The sequence below is a fragment of the Alexandromys fortis genome, unplaced genomic scaffold (genome assembly GCF_014885135.2).
Source record: "Alexandromys fortis isolate MF-2015 unplaced genomic scaffold, M_Fortis_MF-2015_v1.1 scaffold_45, whole genome shotgun sequence".
Lineage (NCBI taxonomy): Eukaryota > Metazoa > Chordata > Mammalia > Rodentia > Cricetidae > Alexandromys > Alexandromys fortis.
In genome coordinates, this window is record NW_026067926.1 from 5,326,717 (window position 1) to 5,351,298 (window position 24,582).

The window sequence follows — 24,582 nt, forward strand, 5'->3', positions numbered from 1 at the left end:
GGGGTGGTGCAGGTGTGAGGTCAACCTTGAGTGTCCTTCCTCAGGAGCCAGCTGCCCCGTCTTTTTGAGAGAAGATCTCTCACTGAGACCCTGTACTTAAGATTAGGCTAGCTCGACTGATCACTGAGCCCCGGGCATCCACCTGGGTTTACAAGTGAGCACTACCTACCTCGCTTTGTACCTAGGTTCTGAAAATTGAACTCAAATTCTTGCATTTGCAAGACAAGCCCTTTGCCAACTAAGCCGTCTCCCCGGCCACCTCAGAGGACTTTTGAATGTTGCCCCCTCATTACCTCGAACACCAATCACATCCTGCTTGGTCTTCTTCCCCTGGGTCCCAGTATATCCGCACACATATGTGTATTGTGCATTTGTGTGAAAATTCCTGTAGTTACAATCGGTTGCATTCCTGCCTGACTTCCAGGCACAATAATATTTGTCCTCCAAGGGACAAGATGGTGTTGATGATACACACGCTCCCAGGACTGGGAGACTTGCATATCACACCACTGCAGATGAGTCACTGTAGAAGGAGCTGAGCTTGAACCATCAAAAAATTTTATATCTTTGGGGACACACAAAGGGTAAGCAGGAAGCCCTTGAACTTATCCCTCACATATGCCCAGGGAAACCTGTATTTTATGGTCGATGAACTAATAGAAATATGCTGCATTGCTAAGAAAATCTTCCCTCTAGTACTTGCTATCACTGTAGCTATTAGCAACAGCATAGTCGATGTTAATGTTGATTATGTAAGTGATAACCTTCATTTATAAACCAGCTTTTCTTAATGGGGTGGTATACGTGAGCACATGCATGTATGCCAGGGTGTTCCAAAGCACAAGTGTGGAGGTCAGAGGTCAATTTGCAGAATTCACTCTTTTCTGACATATCCAGGGATTGAACTCAGATCTTCAGGCTTGACTGCAAGCACCTTTACCCATCAAACCATCTCATTGGCTCTATAATTGAGCTTTTGTGAAAAAAGACTGAGCCTTCTCTGATGTCTACTTATCAAAGCTACCCTCCCGTTAATTTAGAGGGTCATCAACATTTGTCCCCTTTGTTTTTGAATCTGCATGGCCGGAGGTTGATTCAACTTAGACCTACTAAAGGCCCCATGTGGACCCTGAATTAACATCCCATTCTAGTCTGTTGGGAGAGCTGCCATAGGATCTGAAAGAACATTCTCACTGACGTTGACTTATTTTCCAAGTTAAATTCATATTTGATATTTGAAAGCTATTTTAATCCGTATTAGCATAACTATATTTTTAATTTATCTTATGCTGCTAAGTTTTAATTAATGTCATCTTGTACTTTTGAAACTACATGGACTATAAGAAAAGCTTATGTGGAGAGAGAAAGGGAAAGAGAACAAGAGGGAGAGAGGGGTGGGGGAGAAAGAGATAGAATGAGAGAGAAAGAACAAGCTATGGGGGATATGGAGAGCAGGCGTCCCCTGGAGCTCCCTCCGACACTAGCATGGGTAAGTGACCTCAGGCAGCCACCAAACCTCTTCAGACTCATTACCTTCCCTTTATGGTAGGCAGCTAGACTTGTTTGGAAGCCTCAAGTCTACAGCTGTTCTCTTGGGCATTAAACCACCATACTGTTGAACTCCGACCCATGAGGCTCTGATTCTCTACCTCACTCAGATAGAAACCAGATTTTAAAGTGAGGACAGCAACCATGTCCAAACTAGCCAATGTGAAAAGAAAAACACGAGGCACCATCTGCTTTTCTGCAGGCCTCTTTCTATCCAAGGGAACACTACATATATTTAAACCTGAAGAGGGCCAGGCATGGTGGACTCACATCTGTGGACATCACTTCAGGCTGAGGGAAGAGGACTGAGAGTTCAGGGAGACCCTGAGTTACATTAATGGCCCCCTGGCCAGCCTGATGTATACAGCAAGACCCTGCCTCAAGACAGCAACAACAAGACAAACAAAAACCATGTCATCTCCAAAAGCTAGAAAATCAAGACCACAAAACAAAGCAGAGCTGACTGTAGCTGCAAATGGCCTAACCAAACTCCTATGCTCCTCCCCTTCCCACCCATGACACTGTTCACGCCGGCAGCCCTTCTAGACTTTTCTGCAAGACCCATGGAGACCAAAGGGAGAAACACAGGTCTCCCATTTCCCTCTTATAAAGGAGAACCAGAGAAACGTGCCAAGTATGAAACTCCACTTTCCACATCTTCTTTCATGGTTCGGATAAATGCAGAGAATCACTTGCTAGCTGAAGTGGCTGTCCCCTGTAGGCTGTCTTCAATGAACAATTTAGTGATTGTAGAAAGTGTGACAGAAGATTCAATACTGAAGAGTTAGAAACTATTGCTTACACAAACTATAACAAGAAGGGCCTTGCCTCAGAGATAGGAACAATAAAACTAAAGACATCCCCACTTACATAGGATCAACTTAAAACTCCCTCAAGACAGAAACCAAGGCATTCGGAGAAGACTTTGTGGGCATGAGTAATAATTTTTAAAAGGTTCATCGAAAAGAGCACAGAAAATTCACACTTGAAAGAGATCTCCTTGCTTTGCTATTAGGAATCTGTAGTTTTGTAAAGACTTCAGGTTTTCTGACCTACAGAAGCATCATCTTACTATGGTATAGCTGTCTCCTCCCTCCCGAAGCTGGCCACACTGTGCGCAGATGCAAGGCCTTTTCCAGGGCAAAATCCAAGGTGTTGGTTCCCAAGGCCCAGGGACAGTTCAGTGACTGTACCAGGTGGGCACAGCATCAGTCTGGATCAGGTGAGGCAGATGAATTTACTCTCTGGTACACTCACCGTCTCCACAAAGCTTCACTGCGGGCCTTTCTCGAGTCCTCTACCAGGTCTCTCCATCTCTCTCAGCTCCCAGATGCGGTCTCTTTGTAAGGCAAACCCTCTTACCCTGGAGAAAAGCTGCAGTCTTGAGAAAGAGGGAGGCCTGGGTGGTGGAGTATACTGACCCTTCACTCCCCCCCCCCCCCCCCCCCCCCCCCCCCCCCCCCACACACACTGGCTGCTCCAGAGCTGGGTCCCAGGTGCAGGGTTGTGTCATCACCGTCTTTGTTTTCACGGGACCCAGGCATTTTCACATTTGTGGGAAAGACGCCACATTGGGGGAAAACACACCCAGAATGGGTTGCTATTGCCATCGGGCTTCTGCTCTTAAAACCCTTTCCCCATCTCTGCCAGCCTAATCCTGATCGTTGGCATCTGGCTCCACCTCGCCTCCTGCACTATCACGCAATCTGCTCAATTCATTCCCACCCAGGGACAAAGCCCTACACCTCTACATTCCCAGGCTTACCTCCCTCCAGGCATTTTCCTGATGTTTCTGATGACAGCAAATACCTGTGACACTTGTTGAGCTAACCACCTGGTCTCCACCCACTGGAGATCTGATTTAGTGGGTGTTGGGTGGGTCCCAAGAATGATGTTAATGAGAAGTCTTCTGTGATTCTTTTGATCAAAGGCCCTGGGACAAAGTGATTATAACCTACAAGGATACTTAGAGGTTACCCTTAAAGTCACACCAGGAAAGAAACATATACCGCAGTCATTTCAAGTGCCACCATACGCTTGCCCAGAGTTTTCCCAGTTATATTCACCTCTTAGGGAACACAAGCTGAATATATTTAGATGTCTCAAAGAGCAGTAAGATGCCAAAATGACCCATCAAACAGGTTTCTGGAATTCCGGATTCTCCACTGATATTAAATTATCAAAGCTTGGGCAGACTACTCGGCCTCGGTTTCCTAAACTGTAAATGCCTAAGTGTTGCAAGATATTCTGTTCTTATTTAGATTACTATTACTACTTGACCCACAAGATACACCTTTAGGAATTATGCTAAGGGTTAGCCAGGCAAACGTAGAGGAATATCCATCGTGTTAACTAGTATGGTAGCACACACCTGTAATCACACCACGTGGGAGGTGGGGGCAGGAAGATCTCTAATTCTAAACTAGCAAGACTCCGTCTCAAAAAAAAAAAAGTATTCATCATGTCGTTTAAAACGACAGAAAACTGGACAACACTTAGTATCTCTCAGTAAGGAAGTTAGACAAATACTGGGTTATCTAAACACTGACTATGTGACCCTTCAAAGTAAGTATACAGTGATATGGGAATGAGTATCTGGGCTACAGCCACATAGATGAGTCTATGTTATTATCTGTGACTATACAGCTCTGGGAAATGACTGTGGTACGAGAGCATTGTAAGTGGTGACCGGAGGCTACACAACAGGGTTGAAACTTTATCTCTGGGTCTGGGTTTTGTTTCAATTACATATTATGGAGTGTGTGACCTTTGGGGAAAAGACCATAGACACAATTCAATTATAATTAAAGGGTTTATTGATTAGTTGCTAGCCTTAAAGCCGAATCTCAGCCTTCATGAAGGAGGAATATGGGGAAGGGCTTTTCAAGGTGAAAACCCACAAGAAAGCCTGAGCACCCGATGCTGCACACAGTCTCTGGGGCATGCCTGCCATTGCCGCAATGCCAACGGTTCCCTGCCTTCCTGCCAGAAGAAGAGGGCCGTGGATCACACCAAAGGCTGTAAACGGAAGACCCATAGTGGACGCCCCATCTGCAAACAACTTACCACCCTCTGCTGCTACCATACCAAGCACTGCCAGGAGAACAGATGCCCTTTCTGCCTTGACATCCAGCAAAAAGCCTGACAGCAACAGCTGCAGCTCCAGCTCCAACAAGCTCAGATGCTCCCCAGGAGGATGGCCAGCATGCAACGGACTGGCGGGGGAGGGGCAGCAGCAGGGTCTGCCGTCCCCAACTCCTGCTACTCTAACCACCCCGAATGGGACTGTCCAACAGCCAGATACCCCACGGACACCCCAGCTCCGGCCCCAGCCCACATCTCAACCTCAGCCCACTCCTCCCAACAACACACCACCCTACTTACTACTGGCCTTGTGTCCCAGGGTAAGGCATGGCCAAGTGACCCACCAAGCCCACCTCAGACGGCTCAGCCCTCCCTTCCAGGGCCTCCACCTACAGCGGGAGAAATGGCAATGCAGATTTGGACGACAGCAGAAACACAGCGACAGATGGCTCATGTACAAATTTTCCAGCCAATCCAACACCAGATGCCCCAGATGACGCCCATGACCCCTATGGTCATGAACCCGCCTTCCCTGGCCAGAAATCCTGGTGGGCATTTGGAGCCAGGAATGGGTCCCATGGGAATGCAACAGCAGCCGCATTGGGCCCAAGGAGGAATACCTCACCCACAGCAGATGCAGCCAGGGAGGCCAAGGCCCGCCATGATGTCAGTGCCCCAGGATAGCCAGCCCTTGAACATGGCTCCACAGCCAGGATTGGGCCAAGGAGATGTGAGACAACTCCAACCAGACACTGTGTCCCAAGAAGCCTTACAAAAGCTTTTGCAGATTCTCAGGTCCTCCAGTTCTCCCTTACAGCAGCAACAGGTGCTTAGTATCCTTCACGCGATCCCCAACTGTTGGCTGCATTTATCAAGCAGCGGGCTGCCAAGTATGCCAACTCTAATCCACAGCCTCTTCCTAGACAGCCTGGCATGCCCCAGGGACAACCAGTACTGCAGTCACCTACCATGCCAGGTCAGCAAGGTGTCCACTCCCACCCAGCCCTGCAGAACACGAATCCTATACAGGGAAGTGTCCAGAGAGCTGGCCTGCCCCAGCAGCAGCTCCAGCCACCCAGGGGAGGAATGAGTCCTCAAACTCAGCAAATGAACATGAATATCAACACCATATCTTCACAGTTCCAAGACATCTTAAGAAGGCAGATGATGCAACAGCAGGGAGCAGGGCCAGGTATTGAATGTGGAATGGCTAACCACAGCCAGTTCCAGCAGACCCAAGGAATTGGCAACCTACTGCAGCAGCAGCAGCAGTGGATGCCGATCATATGCAACAGATGCAGCAAGAGAATATGGGACAGATGGGCCAGCTCCCCCAGACTTTGGGGGCAGACGCACTCAACGCCACGCGTGGAAGAAGGCATCGTGCTAGGCGGGGGCTGCACTCTGCTCCGCTGCATCCCAGCCTTGGATTCCCTAAAGCCTTCCAATGAGGATCAGAAAATAGGTAAAGACATTATTAAAAGAGCACTCAAAATTCCCGCGATGACAATTGCTAAGAATGCGGGTGTTGAAGGGTCTTTGATAGTTGAGAAGATTCTGCAGAGTTACTCAGAAGTTGGGTATGATGCCATGCTCGGGGAATTTGTGAACATGGTGGAAAAGGGAATCATTGATCCAACAAAGGTCGTAAGAACTGCTTTACTGGATGCTGCTGGGGTGGCCTCCTTGCTAACGACAGCAGAAGCTGTAGTGACCGAAATTCCTAAAGAAGAGAAGGACCCTGGAATGGGCGCCATGGGGGGAATGGGAGGGGGAATGGGAGGTGGCATGTTCTAATTCCTAGAATAGCGCTTTGCCCTTACCAATGAACTGTGACAGGAAGCTCAAGGCAGGTTCCTCACCGATACCTTCAGAGAAGCCCCTGAAGAGAATGAAGAGAAGGCTGCTGGTCACTATAACCATCAGTTACTGGTTCCCATTGACAATACATAATGGTTTACTGCTGTCATTGTCCAAGCCTACAGATAATTTATTTTGTATTTTTGAATAAAGACATTTGTACATTCCTGATAAAAAAGAACATTTTTAAAACCAGAAGATAAAAAAGGGTAATGTTATTTAATATATATATTAAAATACCAATTTTTTCTCTGGGTGCAAAGATGTTTAATCTTTAATTTTTTTAAAAAAGCCTCCTCTTCCCCCCCCCCCCAAATCAACTTGCATGCTCCAGAAGATTTTCTATTCTCTAAGTTGGAATGTAAAACTTCAAGCATTAAGATAATTTGTTCATGTTAAAAATAAAATGACTTTTTCAAAATATACAGGAGCAGCTGCCAAATTGATGTATTATAATATTGTGGTTCTGTTTCTTGAGAGACTCTTTTGTTATTTATATATCTAACAAAGGAAAAAATTTAAAAAGAGGATAAGAAACGACCCCAGCGGGCTGATTTTAACAGGCAAATGTCTGAGGTTTTTTTCACCTGCTTTCTTCCTTACTCTGCCCCTCACTGTGCCCTTTCTGTAAAACCTGAAAAGAGAAAGCAAACCCCTCAACTGTTGTAAATCATTCAATTAAAGTTGATTACTTATAAATATGAACTTTTGGATCACTGTATGACTATTAAATTTGATTTCTTATTACCTATTGTTATAAACTGTGTGAGACAGGGAAAAAAAAGCCAACTCTTTTCTCTCTTTTTGGGAAAATTTGTTTTCCAGAGTAGAATCTCAGGATATAGCTGACCTTCAGCTTGTGGTCCTCCTGCCTCGGCCTCTGAGGGCTGGAATTACAGAAGAATTACTCCAGGCTTCTACACTCTTGTGTCTTTTTTAAAATTAAGTTTAAACTTTTATATATGGACATAAGTTCATATAATTTTTTAAAAATCTATTTCTTAAAAGTACATCATGAGTATCACCAGAGTGACCTCTGACTTCCACAACAGTCAAGAAATGAGGCATTCTGGGAGCAAGGGTAGGGGTGTAATGGCCTTATTTGCTTAAATTTATTCTTTCTTAACTCTCTCTCTCTCCCATTGCTATACCTACAGCAAACTTTAGTGGTATAAACGAGTGCCATCCCTTAACGTACCCAGTATATCACTATACTGGAACTGTAAACACCTTGCTCAAGATCTGAACTCCCCTGGCCTCAAATCCTGGGGTGGGCCCCTAATTTACTCACCTGAGGCCAATTTCAGGGAACCCTGGTTTTCCTTCTGCCCCTCAAAAGCTGCTGGCAGAACATGGAGGCAAGTGTAAGGAAGAGCAGATGGCACTTTCCCCCCAATACCTCCTTCTCAGCTGGGCTGGGAGATCCAGGTGCCCCCAATGGTGAGAGGGTGGGGTCATAGCCTGCCTTCTGCTATAACAGCGCAGAGCTGCCTGCAGCGCTGCCTGCACAGCCTCAGCCTGGGTGCTCTGATGGTGTCTTCCAACATGGTGTGGAGGCAGAGGGCAGAGCCTGTAGGTCCTCTGTGCTGCAGGAGGTGAGGCGGTCTGGGAATGAGGGTACGGAATGCAAATGCTTTATCTGTTTAAGTTTGCTTTTTCTTAGCTCTTTCTTTTTCTCTCTCCTATCTTAGCCTCTGCAGGTCGCTTTCTCTCTTATTTGTCCTTGTGGCTTCCATAAACTCCTTCAGGCTTCCCCAGTCGAAGCACCCTCCTGCCTTCCCAGGTATGTCTCTTGGGTGAGGGAACCCTCCTACCGAAGGGAACAGGCTGCAGCTGGAACAATTCTCTGCTCTTTTCTCCTTCCTGTTTTCTCTCCCTCCTCCTCTCTCCCCATCCCTCCTGATAGGGACTTGCTGTGTAGCCTAATCTGGCCTCAGTTCAATGTCTCAATCTACCTGCCCCAACCTCCCTAATGCTGGTTTTTCAGGCTGTGCCCCCATGCCTACCTTCACACCCCTCTTACTTTAGTCAAGTCATTAAAAAAAAAAATCTCCTGCTTATCTGCGAGCTTGCTATGTCGGCTAGATGCACGAGAACAAAACAGCTTCTGTGCTACTTCCCATCCCCTTGCTGCTCTGCATTTCCTGGTACCTAGCTCAGGCCATACGCGGAGCCCTCGTGTTTTCATAGATGAAGACCAACAGTCTTCATCTACGTCCTAAGCGTAAGACATCCGCAGCAGACACAGCCAGACCTGTTCTCTGAAACAAAATTTGGGATTCTCCCCTGAGCCAGAGGCCTTAGAAAGGCAGTCTTAGGGGGAAAAAAATCCCTGGGACTTACCCAGGATTTTCTTCTTAAAGCTTTAATTTGGAAGACAGCAGAGGAAGCATCTGCTCTAGAGACCTACGATCCCCACAACCAGCCGCTCCAGGCCCACAGCAGGCAGCCCCTGATGAGGCTCTGCCCTTGGCATGTTAACACTAAGTTGGGGTTCTCCTAGGAACCCTGAGTGTTGAACTAGGAACATCCTTAAAGCTTGTGTTGCATTCGTAAATCTGAATCTGGGAGCTCCCTGAGGATAAGTGCCCTCCTCTTCCCCAACCGGCAACAGTCTCTCATGTTGTTGAGGAAGATGGGTTTCCACACTTACCTGTGAGAATAGTGTCTCTCTCCCGTACCTCAAAAGGCTTCCTAATAGCTCATCTGTTCTCCAGGTACTGTCTCTTGTGATGAAGACGGAGTGAGAGTTGAGTTTCTAAGTAGTCTTGACTTGGAAAAATGGCAACCTTCTGTTGTAGGTATGTAATATGTATTTAATCTTTGTAAAAAAATTTTAATGATTCCTTTTTAAATTTTTAATGTGCACTGGTGCTTTGGCTGCATGTGTGTCTCTGTGAGGGTGTCTTATCCCCTGGAACTGGAGTTACAGACCATTGTGAGCTGCCATATGGGTGCTGGGAATTGAACTGGGGTCCTCTAAGAACAGCCATAGCGTTTAACCTCTGAACCATTTCTCCAGCCACTGTACTATTTAATCTTAATTCCAATTTGTAGAAAACAGGACCACCTCTATTTGGGTACACAAGACCCCAACACTTGGTGCTTTGGGGTCCCTGACTTGCCCAATGCCACCCAGAGGGAAAACACCTGTCTTTCCTGGGTTGTATGACTTTGTGGGATCCACTGGGAAACTTTGGCTGTAAGTCACAGCCAGCACAGAGTTTGAGTCTCATCGCCAAATTGTGTCATAAGTGACAAAAGTGCCTTAGATGCGGATTAAGTCCTGGCTCAGAACCTTCGATTGGCTCTGACACTGGAGTGTGTTTCTTTCTTGGTTATCTGTCTTGTAGATACCTCCGGTGTTGAGATTTTGAACTGCACTTATGCCTTGGACTCAAAAAACCTTACCATGAAGCTCTCTTATGAAACCTGTACCACAGGACTGGTAAGTAATTCCTTTGGAGGAGTGTTCTGGGGAGGAGGAACCTAATAATTTACTGGTATTCAACTTGATGGCTAAGGGTTTAGACTTTGAAACAGAACAGCAGTCCTCAATCAAACTGCCTTGTTCTGATGGGCTGCTAACATAGCCAGAGGACACTTTGGATCATGCCTAAGAACATTCTGGAGCTGGGATAGGTTCTATTACTGGAATCAATATGGGTATAAGCTTATAATGCCCAAGGGAGGGGGAAAGCTCTGAAATATAAGCATTGAAGAATCCCAGGTCTTGAGCTATTAGTCCCAGGTTTGACTTCAAGTAAGCCACCTAACCTTGCTAAGCCTCTGTTCGCTTATTAGAAAGTTGGAAAAATGCTGCTGCCACCTCCAGAGAGTATAAAGACTAATGAGACCATAGAGATGAAAGCAGGGCACATTACTTAGAGCAAATGCTTGGGCATGGAGCTATTTTACTAGAACCCTGTGTGAGATAGAAGGCTATTTCTGGCGCCAGCAGACGAGAACCTAACTGAAGAACAGGTGTTAAAAAGCAAACAGTTGCTAAGCAATAAGGGTTTCTCTATTGCCAAGCAACAGGATTGCCCAATTAGGGTCAGTAGGTGTAATAAAAACCTGCCACATGGCAGAAGTTCTCAAGCGACCATGTGCAAAGAATCGCCTAGGGGTTCGGGGTGTGCTCAAGGATTTCAGCTGATGTGGGTGTGGGAGTGAGTCCTGGGAATCGAATGTTTAATAGACCATATCCTCTGGCCCTACAGGGTAGGATTTGTGTATATTCAGACTCTGCTTTCTGAGCAGTCTTCTAGCCCACTAAGACCCTCTGTGATGGCTCAGAAAAGTAATATCTTTGGGGAAATCTGTATTGATTTAAACTTCCTGTTCTTTATTGAAGCTTCATACATGTGTACACAGTGTGTGGTCATCATATCTGCCCCTTACTTCCTTGTTCCTTCCAGTTTCTCCCAGGACTCCCCAATCACATCCCTTTCAACTTGATACCTTCCTCCTATGAATACAAGCCTTCCCAACTTCAAGAAGCTTAGAACTGCATTTCCCTGGGCCCAGTGTCTGCTAAAAACTACAAGCTATGAATGGCCAAACCTAGTCTCACAGACTTAATGAAAGTGGTGGTCTTTGAATTAGAAACAGTTTTTAAGGTGAAAATGACATAAAATTTAAGAGTTACTATTCTAACTCTCAGCAGAAAATTGTTCGATACCAATTGTCTTTGTCTAAGTTCCATGAGATCAGAAGTAACAAAGATACCCTACTCAGCACAAGGGCGTCCGCCTAGCTGCTGAGTGGGGGTATTTGAATAACCTATATAGATGTCTGGGAATAGCATGAGGTGTTGGAACTCTCCTCTCAACCAAGCTAGCTATAGTCTTCTGGCCAAGGAATGAAGTGCCTTCAGGAACTTGGATTGCCTAGCTGAAATACGTTCTATTCTAATGTCAGACTCAGACTTCTAGAATTGCCTGTCCCACTGAGGCTCTAACTCCTCATCCGTACTATCTTTGTACACAGGTTGGTGGGTACCAGGTGAGCATCAGAGTGCGGGACAACAGTACTGACCTGAGAGATAAAGGCGGCCTGGGCCTGCATCATTTCTTCTGTCCACTTATTACAAAAGAGATCTACAAGTTTTCAGACGCCATAGTCTGCACGAAGGATTTTATATCTGTAAGTGAAGTGGGAGGGCTGCCTCTCCTATGGCTTTAGCAGGGGGAATAGAAGGGTGGTATGGACGTAGCTGGGCTTAATAACTGGGTGGGTTTCAATTTCACTTTTACTTTATTTACTGCGTGACCATGATGCATTTTCTCAACCACTCTGAGGCTTTGTTTCCAAGGCTAATGTGGAAGACCAGCATTGACCTGACAAGGTAGCTTCAGGACTGAGTACGCCCAGTATAGAGCGCCGCAGGCCTAGCGACACAAAAGACTAACTGCAGTCACACCGACAGTCACAGGATTGACTGATCACACAGTCCAGGTCCTGGCTCCAAACTAAAACATGAAAACAGACAAAACAGCCCTTCTGCTTTTGTGTTTATGCTCGATAGGCTCATGTGGACGATGAACCACTAAGTAACAGGCCCTACTTTATCGTGGCAGCAATGACTTGATGCTGTACTTGGTTCTGTGGGTGTAAAGAAGGTTGTATGTTTTAGAGTCTAGTATTTCAGCTTGTAATTGGATCTCATCTACTTTCTCCGATGCCTTTTGAAACCTAAAGGGGTAAAATCCAAGGACAGGACTGGAAGACACATCTGGCCATGTGCTCTTCCTACTATGTGGCAACAGTCAGGCTTCTTGGAAGAATGGCGTTAATTATGTCAGTTAATCTGGGTGTTTTCTGCAAAATAGCAGGCAGTAGAACTTTAGAAACTTTCTCCTAATCTTTCCTTTTTTCCTTTTCAGTTTACCTTCAAACATATTTTCTCTAAGTTTGCTGATGATAACGCGGTAAGAGTACAGTTTGTTTCTGAATGGGTGTGTCTGCACGCGTGTGGACCATAATGCAACGGGAATAGGAGGTGTCAGAGCCCTGTAACTGGAGCTAAAGGCAGTTATGAATTGTATAATATTGATTCTGAGAACTGAATTTGGGTCCTCTGGAAGAGTAGTAAATATTTACTGCATCACCTCTTCAACCCCTAAAATATAATTCTTCACTTATTAACATTTAAATTCATGTTAAAGCTCATGGTCACGTTAATCTGATAACCATGGGAATCTAACATTGTAAGTGCCAAGTCTTTTAAACAATGGGATATGTGTGTGTGTACATACATGTGTATACATGTGCACTTGTGCAGTCACGAACAGATGTGCTGTTGGCAAGCACGTGTGGGTCAGAGGACCCCTTGGAATTATTTTCATGTCTTTTGGCTTTTGAAGAATGCACCTGAGATGGGATGGACCATTAAGCTTGACAATGGCACAAAAACCCACACTCTGTCCCTGAATGACGCCTTGAGACAAGGATTTAATCTTCTGATTGACAGCAAGAAATTAACCCTTGATGTGCCAGTCAGTGCTACTGGAGTCACTCAATATGTGGTAGGTGTGAAACCCTTTTATATCACCATCAAGGAAATGGCCAATGTCCTTAAGTATGATCTTAGCCATGGCTTCAAATGGGCTATATTGCCAATTAAAGAGGTGTATCTAGGTGGGCAGATTGGCCTGTCCTTGTAGTTCTAGTACATGGGACGCTAATGCAGGAGACTTGCGAGTTTGAGGATAGCCTAGACTAGACTACGTAGTGAGAATCTTGTCACAAACAGCCTGTAAGTTCTAATATCAAGTGCTGCGTTGGATGATAAGAATGCAGGGGGGGGGGAAGAGACACCAGCCTTGGTATGTGTTCTTCCCCCCTTTTGTAAGAGTCTTAGGGGTGAAGGTGTTCTGCTGGGGTGACACTGTTTGCCCTGTCTTCCAGGCCATCTGTGAGATGTCCTGGATCTGTGATATTGAATTGATATATTATGTTTTGCATAATGTGTAGATCAGTGATGGACCGTATGACAGTCCCATAAGACTGGAGTGGAGCTGAATTATTAGCCTGTTTCGTAGCTACAGTAACATTATAGTGCAATGCCTTGCCCATGTTTATAGTGGTTCCACATGAACCTGGACTGCCCACTGGATAAAGGTTTCACACGTTCAATCACATGTTAGGTGGATAAGGGCAAAAGCAGGTTTATGTGACCATGCTCTATTGTGCAAAGACAATTGTCTGATGGTGCATCTCTTAGGATCTACCCCACTGTTAAGTCATGCATGGCTGTTCTTGAGACAGGTCCTGGCAAGTGCTCAAACATGGGCTACTTTAATAAAGTTTTATTTCACCTTGAGCATAACAGGGATGGCTGGGCTCTGTGAGCACTCTGCCCAGCGCTATAAGGTCGTCATAGACTACAGTCACTTCTTGCTGACTCCCTAGAACTGGGTGAGCTATAGGTCATCCCCACAGACAGCACTAGTCTTCCAGGCATTATAAAGACACGGTTAAGACCAGAGCACCTTGGAAGTGATTGAAAATACCGACTTCTCATTTGTGCCAAAGTGATGCGCGAAGCTTGAGCCTATTGGCTCTCACTGGTTAGAGAATCAAACTAATATCTTAAATCGTATCTGCTTCCCAACCCCCAGCAAGGGAGCAGCCATCTCTACACTGTGAATCTGAATCTTATGTTCTCAATGCCTGGGCAGAGGATTACCTTCTCCTCACAAGCTCTCTGTGCATCAGGTGAGGCCCAAGAGACCGCAGCTTCAGCAGTGGGAAACGTAGTTCTTAGGACTTAACTGAGGCTGATAATGGGTTTTCTGTCAATCATGGCCTGCAGATCTGTCTGTGACTTGCAATGCCACACACGTGACTCTCGCCATACCAGAGTTCCCTGGGAAGCTAAAGTCTGTGGGCTTTGGCGAAAGGAGCATTCCCGAGAGGCAATGGCAGACCAGTGGGATCGACAAAGAAGTAACAAATGGCTTGAGACTGCATTTCAGAAAATCTCTCCTGAAAACAAAAGTATGTTTTTCCCTGAATGCCACGAGAGCCTTCTGAAGTACTCTGTGGGGAGTGTGAGATAATTCATGGCTTGTCCATAGCGCCTGCGTGCTAGAACAATAGGTTTAAATAGTGCAAGGCCTCCCTTGGTCTCTTTACATGAACAGATTTTTTAAGGAAAGTTGTCTCCAGCACCATCTCCTTAACTTCTGCACGTGGATACTTTTCTATATTTTCCTCACTCAGTTCATTTGGCAAGCACAAATTACCTACCAGACATCTAATGATGAACGCTCACCACAGTCTGTTATACAACAGGGCGACTTGGTCTTTGTTTCAACCTTTTGTTTAAGGGTCTCCTGTTCTGAGGCTAGTCTTGATGGGTGCCATTGCCAGGGATTGAATGGCAGGGACTATGTAGCCATAGCACTCTGTAACATCTGTGGAGTTCTTTGAGCCCTTCTTGGGCTTGGCAAGGATAGACTCCACTATCCTTTGCAATTTGTTCATTCCAGCTTTAGTGACTAATAGTACAAAGAGTATGAAGGACCGGGCGCTTTAGGGTGTGTGTGAGTTTTAGCAATGAACTTCTGTCTAGAGAAGCACCCTGACCTGACGAAGTGAAAGATCTTTTGTTTTGGCTTAGAAGGAAATTAGATCAGCCTGAAGTGTTGGGCAAACATTTGGGGACTCCTGCTCCTGGAGATGGCTAGCTGACATTCTCTCGTTTTAGTACTCTGACGAATGCCCACATTACCAGTTCTACTTCTCGGCTCTCAAGCTGACCTTTCACCTCCAACCGCACATGGTGACCACGGTGATAGATCCTGAGTGCCCCTGTGAGTCACCCATCTACATAGGTAAAAAATGTTTCTTTTTTAAATCAAAACTATCTGGTTTTTTGTTTGTTTGTTTTGTTTTACTCTTTTTGCTCCTCTTAATGCGTCTGGGAAAACGTAACGGATCAAGATTCTGATTCACACTTGTGGCTCAAAGACTGAAGATGAGCTGTGTCAGAAACGACAATCTCTAAGTTCTGGAGTGGGGACCCACGTGTGCTACTTCTCAAACACTCATGCAGGGAGATCACTGTGGAACCAGTGAATTTAAGTAACCTGGCTATACTGAATGAGACACGAGAGCCCCACCACTGCCGTCCAGGGACAAAGGCTTCAAACTTCTAGGTTAAGACTTTCTTAAAGACTCCCATGGACTCTAGAAAGGAATCCTAAGTGGGCACCTTCTCTAGGTGAGCCCTGCTTCTCTTTACTCCCTCACCTAGACCAGGTCAGGCCAATAACTAAAGCTACCTTCTCAGTTCTCCTTAAACTGCCTGGGATTTGTGAGTCGAGGCCGAGTGTCCCTTACCAAGGTGTTCGTTGTTCGTGCAATTGTAGGTTTCAGAGTTCTGCTGGACTGTCTTAATCGCTGTATAGCCTCCTGTATGGGCTTCCCTGGTTTTAAAAAATCCTGGAAATTTTTCTCAAATCTTGAGAAAGGGACACGATGAAACCTGGCACTTTCTAGCCAACCCACATTGAATCCTTAAGACACTTTAATCATTTATCAGATTGGCCTCCTCGCCTCTGTGCCCCTTCTTCCACGTCTCCTGGTCTGTATGTTGCTGACACTGATCACGTGACTTAGATTCCCCTTGTAACTGTTTTATCAGTGTTTGTTCAGAGACTGTTTTAAGACGACTCAAGCTTAGCTGCTGGATTGATCTAGGACTTCAGAACGTCATAGGGTGGGCTTATTTTCTCTAAACCTCTCTGCTGTCCAGTTACAGATGAACTGTGTACACAGGATGGGTTCATGAACTTTGAGGTCCACAGCCACCAAACAAAACCTGCTCTGAACCTGGAGACCCTCCTGGTGGGGAACTCCTCTTGTCAGCCTATCTTCAAGGCTGAGGCACTGGGGCTCGTACACTTTCGTATACCTCTGAATGGATGCGGAACACGACAGAAAGTAAGTAGTAGTCAATGGTAAGAAGTTAGGACTGACTTTTGAAGCAAGTGCTTTGCTGACCAGCTTTGCCTAACGTTTAAGTTTGAAGGTGATAAAGTCATCTATGAGAATGAAATCCACGCTCTCTGGAAAAATCTACCGCCAAGCATCATATACAGGGACAGTGAGTTCAGGTGCGATATTCTACTGGGGGATTTATAAGGTTTTGTTTACATTACAGGGACTTTGTTAGCATAATTCATATCTCCCCCTACCCCAAATTTTCCAGAATGACAGTGAGGTGTCATTACGCCAGAGACAGTGTGCTACTAAATGCCAATATCAAAAGTCGCCTTTCTCCAGTGGCCTTGGTAAAGCCAGGTCCCCTGATGCTGGTCCTGCACACATACCCAGGTGAGGGGTTGCAACTCGAGTTAACAGATAAAAAGTACTCAGTGCATTCTAGGGGATCATCCCCCATCCAGTGCTGCCAGCCTAATGTGTCTTGCAGCCAGCCTGCACCTCAGTCCTGAAGAGGTTTCCGTTAATTGCAGACAAATCCTACCAGCGACCTTATGGGAAGGGCGAGTACCCTCTAGTGAGATACCTCCGCCAGCCAATCTACATGGAAGTGACTGTCTTGAACAGGAATGATTCCAACATCAAGCTGGTCTTGGATGACTGCTGGGCAACATCTTCTGCGGACCCAACCTCTCTCCCCCAGTGGCATATCATCGTGGATGGGTATGTATTCCCTGCACCACAGGGCTGCCTAGGTCAAAAACATCCAAACTTAACTAGTGATTGAAAATAATCCTCCTAGGACCTGAAGGAGACTTTGGTCACGAATTCCCTGACATGATCCTTGTTTCATAGTCCTCAGTCCTGGGTCTAACTGGGTGGCTCATGCTGATTTTATCCCCCTGAACTCTTAAGGAATGGGCTCCTCTCCAAAAAGCCTCCCTCCCTCTGGTGCACTTACCATGAGGGAGAAGTCTAGTGTCCATTTACTGACCACCTGCCATATGCCTGGCCGCCATGTGTCCCTCCGCATCACCTGAGGAACACGAGCCACCTTCGTGAGGGAAGCCAAGCTTACTAAATCTTACCTCAGCAGTAGGTGGAGCTGGGGCTAGAATTCCCACATTAGAACCTAATGTGACAGTGCTTTTAGCTGCTCGTCCTCTCGGCTCTGCCTGAAGTGTCCCCTTCTGGGTTCCTTACCTGCAAGGAGCCATACTTTAGCTTCCTCGGCTCTGTGGGAATGTGTTGCAAGTTGCTAGACTCCAGCTGGACTCCTGCCTCAAGAGCGCATAACAGCCTTACTCAGTCACACAATCCATTTCTTTACCTTTGGAGATCGGCCCAAGTATTCCTTCTCTTGATTCCCCCTTACCCTCTGTAATTCTCCATACCTTTGTACTTTCCCTCCTTAATGCCGTCACTACCTGCTAGCATGTAATACAAAATGGCAACAATTCTCTAGTTCTATTGCAAACACTTACTACCTAGGACATAATAAAAACTCATTTCTGTGCAACAAGTAAGCTGGTATCTTAACACATGCACATACACACACCAAGGAGAATGGTCGCAACTTGAATCTGTTATGAATTCACGTGCTAAACAAATACGTATTTGCATTTACATAGTGCTATACATAGGACTTCATGAATATTGATGGTGAGGTCCAGTCAGAAAGATGTAAGTAAAACAGAGGTACTGGTAGGATATAGACACAGCTGTAGCATAGGGTTGTCACATGTGACTCACCTTGTCCAAATGTGCACGTGTGGATTGCTTTGACTGATGCCCCCATCCTGGTGCCTTGTGTCCTAGCTGCGAATATGAACTGGACAACTACCGCACTACCTTCCATCCAGCTGGCTCCTCTGTCGTCCATCCTGCTCACTACCAGAGGTTTGACGTGAAGACCTTTGCCTTCGTGTCAGAGGCACAGGGGCTCTCTAGCCTGGTATGTGATCACGAAGTCACCTGGGGCAGGTTGACGGTGAGCGCACTGAACCCGCCTGACTCTCTTCCTCCCCTTCCAGGTCTACTTCCACTGCAGTGCCCTGATCTGCAACCAAGGGTCCCTTGACTCCCCTTTGTGTTCCGTGACTTGCCCTGCATCCTCGAGGAGCAAACGAGGTAAAAATTTAATCCCTGTTCTTGTTGGTCAAAGCAAGTTTCAGTTTTCTAGAATTGAGTAATTTTAGGATAATAATCTTATTCTCCACCTAGTCCCAAGGAACATCGTCTCCCAGTTTTCCTTTACCAAAGTGGTGAGCCCAAAGCGCATAGATTCTTGTTTAGCCCAGTCCATCCATCCTTTGAGAATCCCATGACAGGAAGGTGGAATTCGCATCACAGGATACTCCATGGGCATCTTTTAGGGACTCCCATTAATGCCCCCTCGCACACTACTCCCAAGATCAAAGCACAACCTTGATTTTATCTGTCTTCCCTACAGAGGCTATCAGAGAAGACACAATGACAGTTAGCCTTCCAGGACCTATTCTCTTGTTGCCAGGTGATTCTTCACTTACAGGTATGCATTTAAAATCTGGAATACTTGTGAATACAAGCTTTTAGCTTTTTCTGCCAAAAATAATATGCTTAATGATAACCTAAAAAATAAGAACAACGTAAAATAAGTTCCCTTCCCACAGAAACTTGAACTACTTGTGTGCTCTCCTGAAAATCACCAGCAAGGTCATGTACAGTACCTACTGGTAGCCTTGCTTTGCTGTCTCAGTCCCTGATAGAACCATGTAGGACTGGCTCTTAGCCGTGGTCTTTGTTCATGACCCACTACTCGCAATTTTACTCTTGTGCTGTGGATGTCATAATGGATTCTTAATGCCACTCTAGATCTCGGAGGATCATTGCCTACCATACCAAGAAATTCTGTGTGTATTGCTAGCAGATTGGTAGGCTGGCAAGCTTAAGTATCCCTTTAACTTCTGCCAAACTGAAATCATAGGAGATTATGCTCCTATAATCATCCCTAGCCTCACCCCAGAGGGCCTCAACTCCAGGCCTAGAATGTAAAATTAAGCTATCTTAAATCTCTAACCAATTTCCCTGTGACCTCACCTATCCAGGGATAGCTAACCATCAGGACATTGCATTAGTTGGGCTGAGAGGTTGAGGCTATCTCCAGACATCAGTCCATCTAGCTGGAGATGGGGGAGGGTAAATGGTAATAATGGGGTGGGGGGAAGGTGTGGAGCAGAGGAGGGAGAAGGTGGCAACAAGAGTGAGAAGGTGAGGCTATGGCCTACTGCAAATTCCCGAGAGCAAGCGCTCAAGGCTTAGCTTCTATAGAAGGCCTCAGCACAACCATAGGACTTGAATGCTTGCTTGCTTTGTAGATGCTATGGTCCCCAAAAGGAGCGAGATTACCAAGGACACGGCTGGTAAAATAGTAGCTGCGGTGGCTGCATTAGTGGGTTCGGTGGTGATTGTAGGCTTCATCTGTTACCTGAATAAAGAAAGGACTGCGAGGTTGGATCAATGAGCATGCAAATAAAGAGGCTGCAGCAAAACTCTTGTCTTATGTGTTCATGTGTGTGCGCGGACTCGCTTGCGTCAGTCCTCGGGCACCGTCCACTCTTTTCTCCTGGGAGGAGGGAGAGAAGTGATCTCAGGGGCCTGGAACTTGCCAAGTAGACTAGACTAGCTGTCCAGTGGGCCACAGGAACCTGCCTGCCTGTCATACTCCCTAGTACCAGCTATACAGTGTGTGCCACTGCAACGAGCCTTTAAAAGCAAACTGTGGAGCTCAGACTCAGGTACTCATGTCTGCAAGGCAAGCACTTAACCTGACTGAGCCATCTCTCCATCTTCCCAGGCCTTTGCCTTATGTTTCTAAACTAGAATCTATTTAGGAATAGCTTCCTTCAGGCATTACTCTTCAGAGTAGTTTTGAGACCTGTTCACAGATTCCTGTGTAGGCATCTACTGACTCAGACAGGAAGAGGTAAATTTGTGGCTTGTTTCCTATTTGGGATTTTGTGACTCCTTAGTCCTATCCCTGACATAGGTCGTTTATGTTCAATGGGGGCTTAGCTGCAGCCCACCTGAAGGACTCATACTGAGTCCTTTGTGTTTGAGCCCCTCACTCCAAGACACAGGATTGGGTTTGGGGGGAGGCAAGAAACCACTTGTATCTAATTTCATCACAATAATGAAATAGCAAATATGGGGTTTATCAAGAGGCTTTGGGAATTGTTTCCACCTCTTTGTGGATGCTCAAGTCCAAGACTTGAGGGTCCCATGTGCAGAGATGGTGGGAGTATGTACTAGCAAGCGATCACATCTGGCCCTTTGGTATAGGGCGATGGTGTCTGCGCCAGCAAGTGATTCACGTTTGGAGCCAGGAAGACACACCTCGTAGACCCTTGAGTACATCCTCCATGGCCTAAGGACCCCATAAATGTCTACAGCACCTCTCGGTGCCACCACACTGGAGGCCAAGTTTAACACAAGTGTCTTTGGAGGATATTCAGTCAAAATATACCATCCTTAATAGTTGACCAAAAGTATTCCTTTCATGAAATATATTGTTCACAGAGAGTATTTCCTAACTCAACTCCCCGAAATAAGACTTCTGAGACTTTAAAGTGATCGAATCACATCTCTGTAGCCCCAGTTTAAAGTTTCTTCCCCATGAGAAGAAAGAGGATTGCCACGAGGTCCATCTTAAGTGAATCACAATGTCCCTGGTGTCCAGGCTCTACAGTGGACCTGAGCCTAACTGACCATCTCTACTTGTGCTCAGTTCCTTACGCATGGGGCTCACTTCTCAGGGGCACCCTAGTTGTCCCTAGGCTGCTTGGAAGAAGTCGTCCACATGACAAATCTTCACCTAATCTCACTTTCTACACATCTAATATAAAAATTCATTTATATCCTTTGACTAGAAAGCATGATTTTTTGTTTTCGTTTTTTTAAAGACTTAATCTCCATATAGGGGTGAGGTTCAACTAGAAATAGTTATTTGGGGATGGGTGTGCATTTGACTTACGTTTCCTAATCACAGTCCATCATTGAGGAGAGCCAGAACAAGAACCGAAGCAGAAACCGTGGAGGACACTGCTTATTAGGTTGCTTCCCATGGCTTGCTCAGTGGGCTTTCTTACAAAACCCAGGACCACCGATCCAGGGATGGCATGGTCTGTAGAGGACTGGGCCCTTACACATCAAGAAAAGGACCCCACAGACAGGCCAGTCTGGCAGAAGCCACCTCTCTAGTAAGTTTCTCTTCCCAGATGGCTCTTACCTTGCATCAAGTTGACAAAAAAAACTAACCAATGAGGGAGGAAATAGTAGTCCACGATACTCTGGTTTCTCGCCAGGACATAACAGTTTTGTTTTGTTTTTAATCTCTTTGATTAGTTAAGCTGTCGAGCGTTTCAAAACCTAACCTTGAGGTTGAAGCACGTATCTATCATCTTGTAGTGTATAGTAGGTCTCAGGCTTTATGCTGAATTGTCCTTTTTCAACACACCCTGTGTTAGACTGCTGGCTGTGACAACATTCCTGGGAAAACAAAGTTATTTGGGCTCAGTTTCCAAAGTTAAAGTTGGTGCTTGGGCAGGATGTCATGGCAGTAGGGGCCAGAGGAAGAGCTGGCCTTACTGAGGACAGTGAAGGAACCCAGGACCAAGTGTAGCCTTTGAAGGCATGCTCCTTACAGCCCTACTCCGCTCAGCAAGGCCTCACATCCTCAAGTTTTCTGTAAGCTACAACCCCCCTCTCCCCAGTGCCTCCAGTGGGGGAACAGGTGTTCACAGGAGCCTGCGAACTCTCCAGACCACGCCATAGCTTTTCATCTCAAGTCATTTTGTTAAGAGTTCTGCAGGGTAAAAATCCTGGCCTGAGAAATGGCTGTGTTTAGATTGTGTGGAAAGGCTGGCGTGGCCAGAGGGATAGGAGTTAAAAACTCAAGTCATCAAAACCATTCTCTAGACCTGGCTTTATAAGGGGATAAGGAACTACTTTACTGATAAAGCAAGAATCTATCCTGAACTCAAACTTTTCATATCTCTATGGTGCTGCACACTTGAACCAGAAATAAAGCTTTTATATGCTGCGCCCTTTAAATGGCACTGAAACAAACACTGATTTAATAGCAGCCTGCACCACAAACGCAAAAGCAAGTTGGTTGCTTAAATGGCTCCGGCACCTCATGTCCACATCCTAATCCTAAAAGCAACACCATATGTTATCTGTATTGGTAGCTTCCCATGGAGACATGGACTTCGTTGATGTGATGGATGGTCTTGATACATACGGTTAGATAATACAGGTGGGCCAATCAGAACGGACACAGGAGACCTGGACTCCAAGAAGATGTGACACCGGTAGCCAAAATCTGAGTGGTACAGGGCCACAAGCCAAGGAGCCCAGGTAGCCACTAAGAGGAACGGGTGAAACAGTGACAGAGCCTCCCTTGGCAACACAGCTCTACTGTTGCATTCTGGACTTCTGACCTCCAGACTTGCAACTGCAGTACTGTTTTATGGGGCTAAGTTTGTGTTCAGTTGTTGAGGCAGCTAAGGGAAACCAATCCACCCTCTAATGACTCATGACTTACAAATTGGAAAAATCACATTCGTGAAAATGCTCATGCTACCCATGCGATTCTCAAGCCCTGCTATAGCTCAGGACGTCACAGTCTCTTAAGCTCTTCAGGGACCCTCATCTGCAATTTGGTGCATGCGTGTGGGGATCAAGATTGCCTGGGTTTCTAGACTTCTCTACAGCACAACTCCCTGCTGAAGTGTGTGCCACAAGTCCCAAAGCTGAACTTGGAGGGTGGAAAGTGGAACTTGCTGGGAGCGGCTGCCGGGATGAACACTTGTTGCCATGGTAGCCTGGATCAAGTACAAGAAGCAGGAGATTCAAGTCAGGTTCTCAAGTTCTGAAAGCACACATCCTACGGTGTGTGGGGGAGGCAGCCTATTCAGAGAGGCACTGTGTGGGCAAGGAGTGGAGCTCAAACCCCAGGAGGCTGCTCCCTCACCCTAACTGGATGTGTGACTTCCTGTAGTGGGTAGAGATGGGCTGCACTTGTGACACAGGTGTCAGGGATGGGATACAGGCTCTTGGGTGGTTCTGATGGGGAAGGGTGCAGGGGCTGGGAATGGGCTTGTATACTGTGGAAAGAGACCTCTAACTTACTTTTCTTCCCTGACTTGTTCTGTGGCTAGTGTAGTCTACTTGGGTACAAAGGATTTCAAAATATGAAGGTTTGGGTTCTGGATGTATATCCCTCTAGCTGTGTGGCCTTGAGCAGATGGAACAATCTCTGTGCCTGTTTCCACACCCCAATTCATGTCAATGTCCTAATCTCATGGCAGGGAAGCAGGGATGAATTCAACGAAATAATCAGTGTATTGATACAAAGCTGCATGGTCAAACCTGAATCCGCTAAACACATTACTAAAATACTCTCAACAAAACCTCAGAGATCACACAATGAGCCATTCCTACTGGATGAATAAAGCCATAAATACAGTACTATAAAACCCTAAATAAGACCTCAGTTCATATAACGAGCCATGACTACAGAATGAATAAAGCTGAGTATGACACAGGAGGTCCTTAGATGCATATTTTACAAAGTGCACATGCTCTGACCTCACCCTGTAAATGACCTTTGAAAGACGGGGTCTGAACATGGAAGGGTAATGATGGCCCCAAGGATATTCTTGTGTTGATCCTTGGGACCTGTGACTGTCCCCTACATGGCAAGAATGACTCAGCTGTCATGATAAATTTAAGACAGTTGGGATGGGGAAATGGTCTGGACTATTGAAGTAGGGCGTGAATAAAACCACACATTCTGAGAGGGAACCATGGCTAAGGAGAAAGGCAAGCTGAGGGGAGCAGAGATTGGCGTGGTCCATGCTGAAGATGGAGGAAGAGGATACTGGAAGGTCTTGATTGTTTTTGGCTTGTCTTGGTTTGTCCTTTTAGGTATGAGATTTGTTAGGATGGAAATTGGTACCATAAACATTCAGGCAGTGTGATGGGCTAAATTGGGCGGGGGGGGGGGGACCTCTCTTTCAGGTTCAGAATGTGGGGAAGGGCCTGTGCCATGTATTAGAAGAGTAGCTCATGGCTCCTAAGTGCCCTCAGTTTTCT

The 24,582-nt window shown here is 46.1% G+C and overlaps 1 protein-coding gene across 1 annotated transcript; it reads left to right on the plus strand.

The window, feature by feature from the left end:
* The first annotated feature begins 8,009 nt into the window (after positions 1-8,009).
* On the plus strand, positions 8,010-20,001 carry Zp2 (zona pellucida glycoprotein 2). The gene is made up of 18 exons (XM_050143272.1): positions 8,010-8,087; positions 8,184-8,275; positions 9,210-9,293; positions 9,846-9,940; positions 11,485-11,640; positions 12,381-12,425; positions 12,861-13,022; positions 14,118-14,214; positions 14,312-14,496; positions 15,209-15,335; positions 16,259-16,446; positions 16,528-16,619; positions 16,715-16,839; positions 16,980-17,169; positions 18,265-18,400; positions 18,480-18,576; positions 18,899-18,976; positions 19,803-20,001. Exons 1-18 carry the CDS (start codon positions 8,023-8,025, stop codon positions 19,946-19,948), a joined length of 2,160 nt encoding a protein of 719 aa, XP_049999229.1. The 5' UTR covers positions 8,010-8,022; the 3' UTR covers positions 19,949-20,001.
* The last annotated feature ends 4,581 nt before the right edge of the window (positions 20,002-24,582 follow it).

Excerpts from the sequence above, each read along its gene's own strand:
- Zp2 (XM_050143272.1), top strand. The coding sequence starts at position 8,023 with ATGGTGTCTTCCAACATGGTGTGGAGGCAGAGGGCAGAGCCTGTAGGT. Across the intron at positions 9,294-9,845 it reads ATGGCAACCTTCTGTTGTAG|ATACCTCCGGTGTTGAGATT; the intron begins GTATGTAATATG and ends TCTGTCTTGTAG. Across the intron at positions 9,941-11,484 it reads AAACCTGTACCACAGGACTG|GTTGGTGGGTACCAGGTGAG; the intron begins GTAAGTAATTCC and ends CTTTGTACACAG.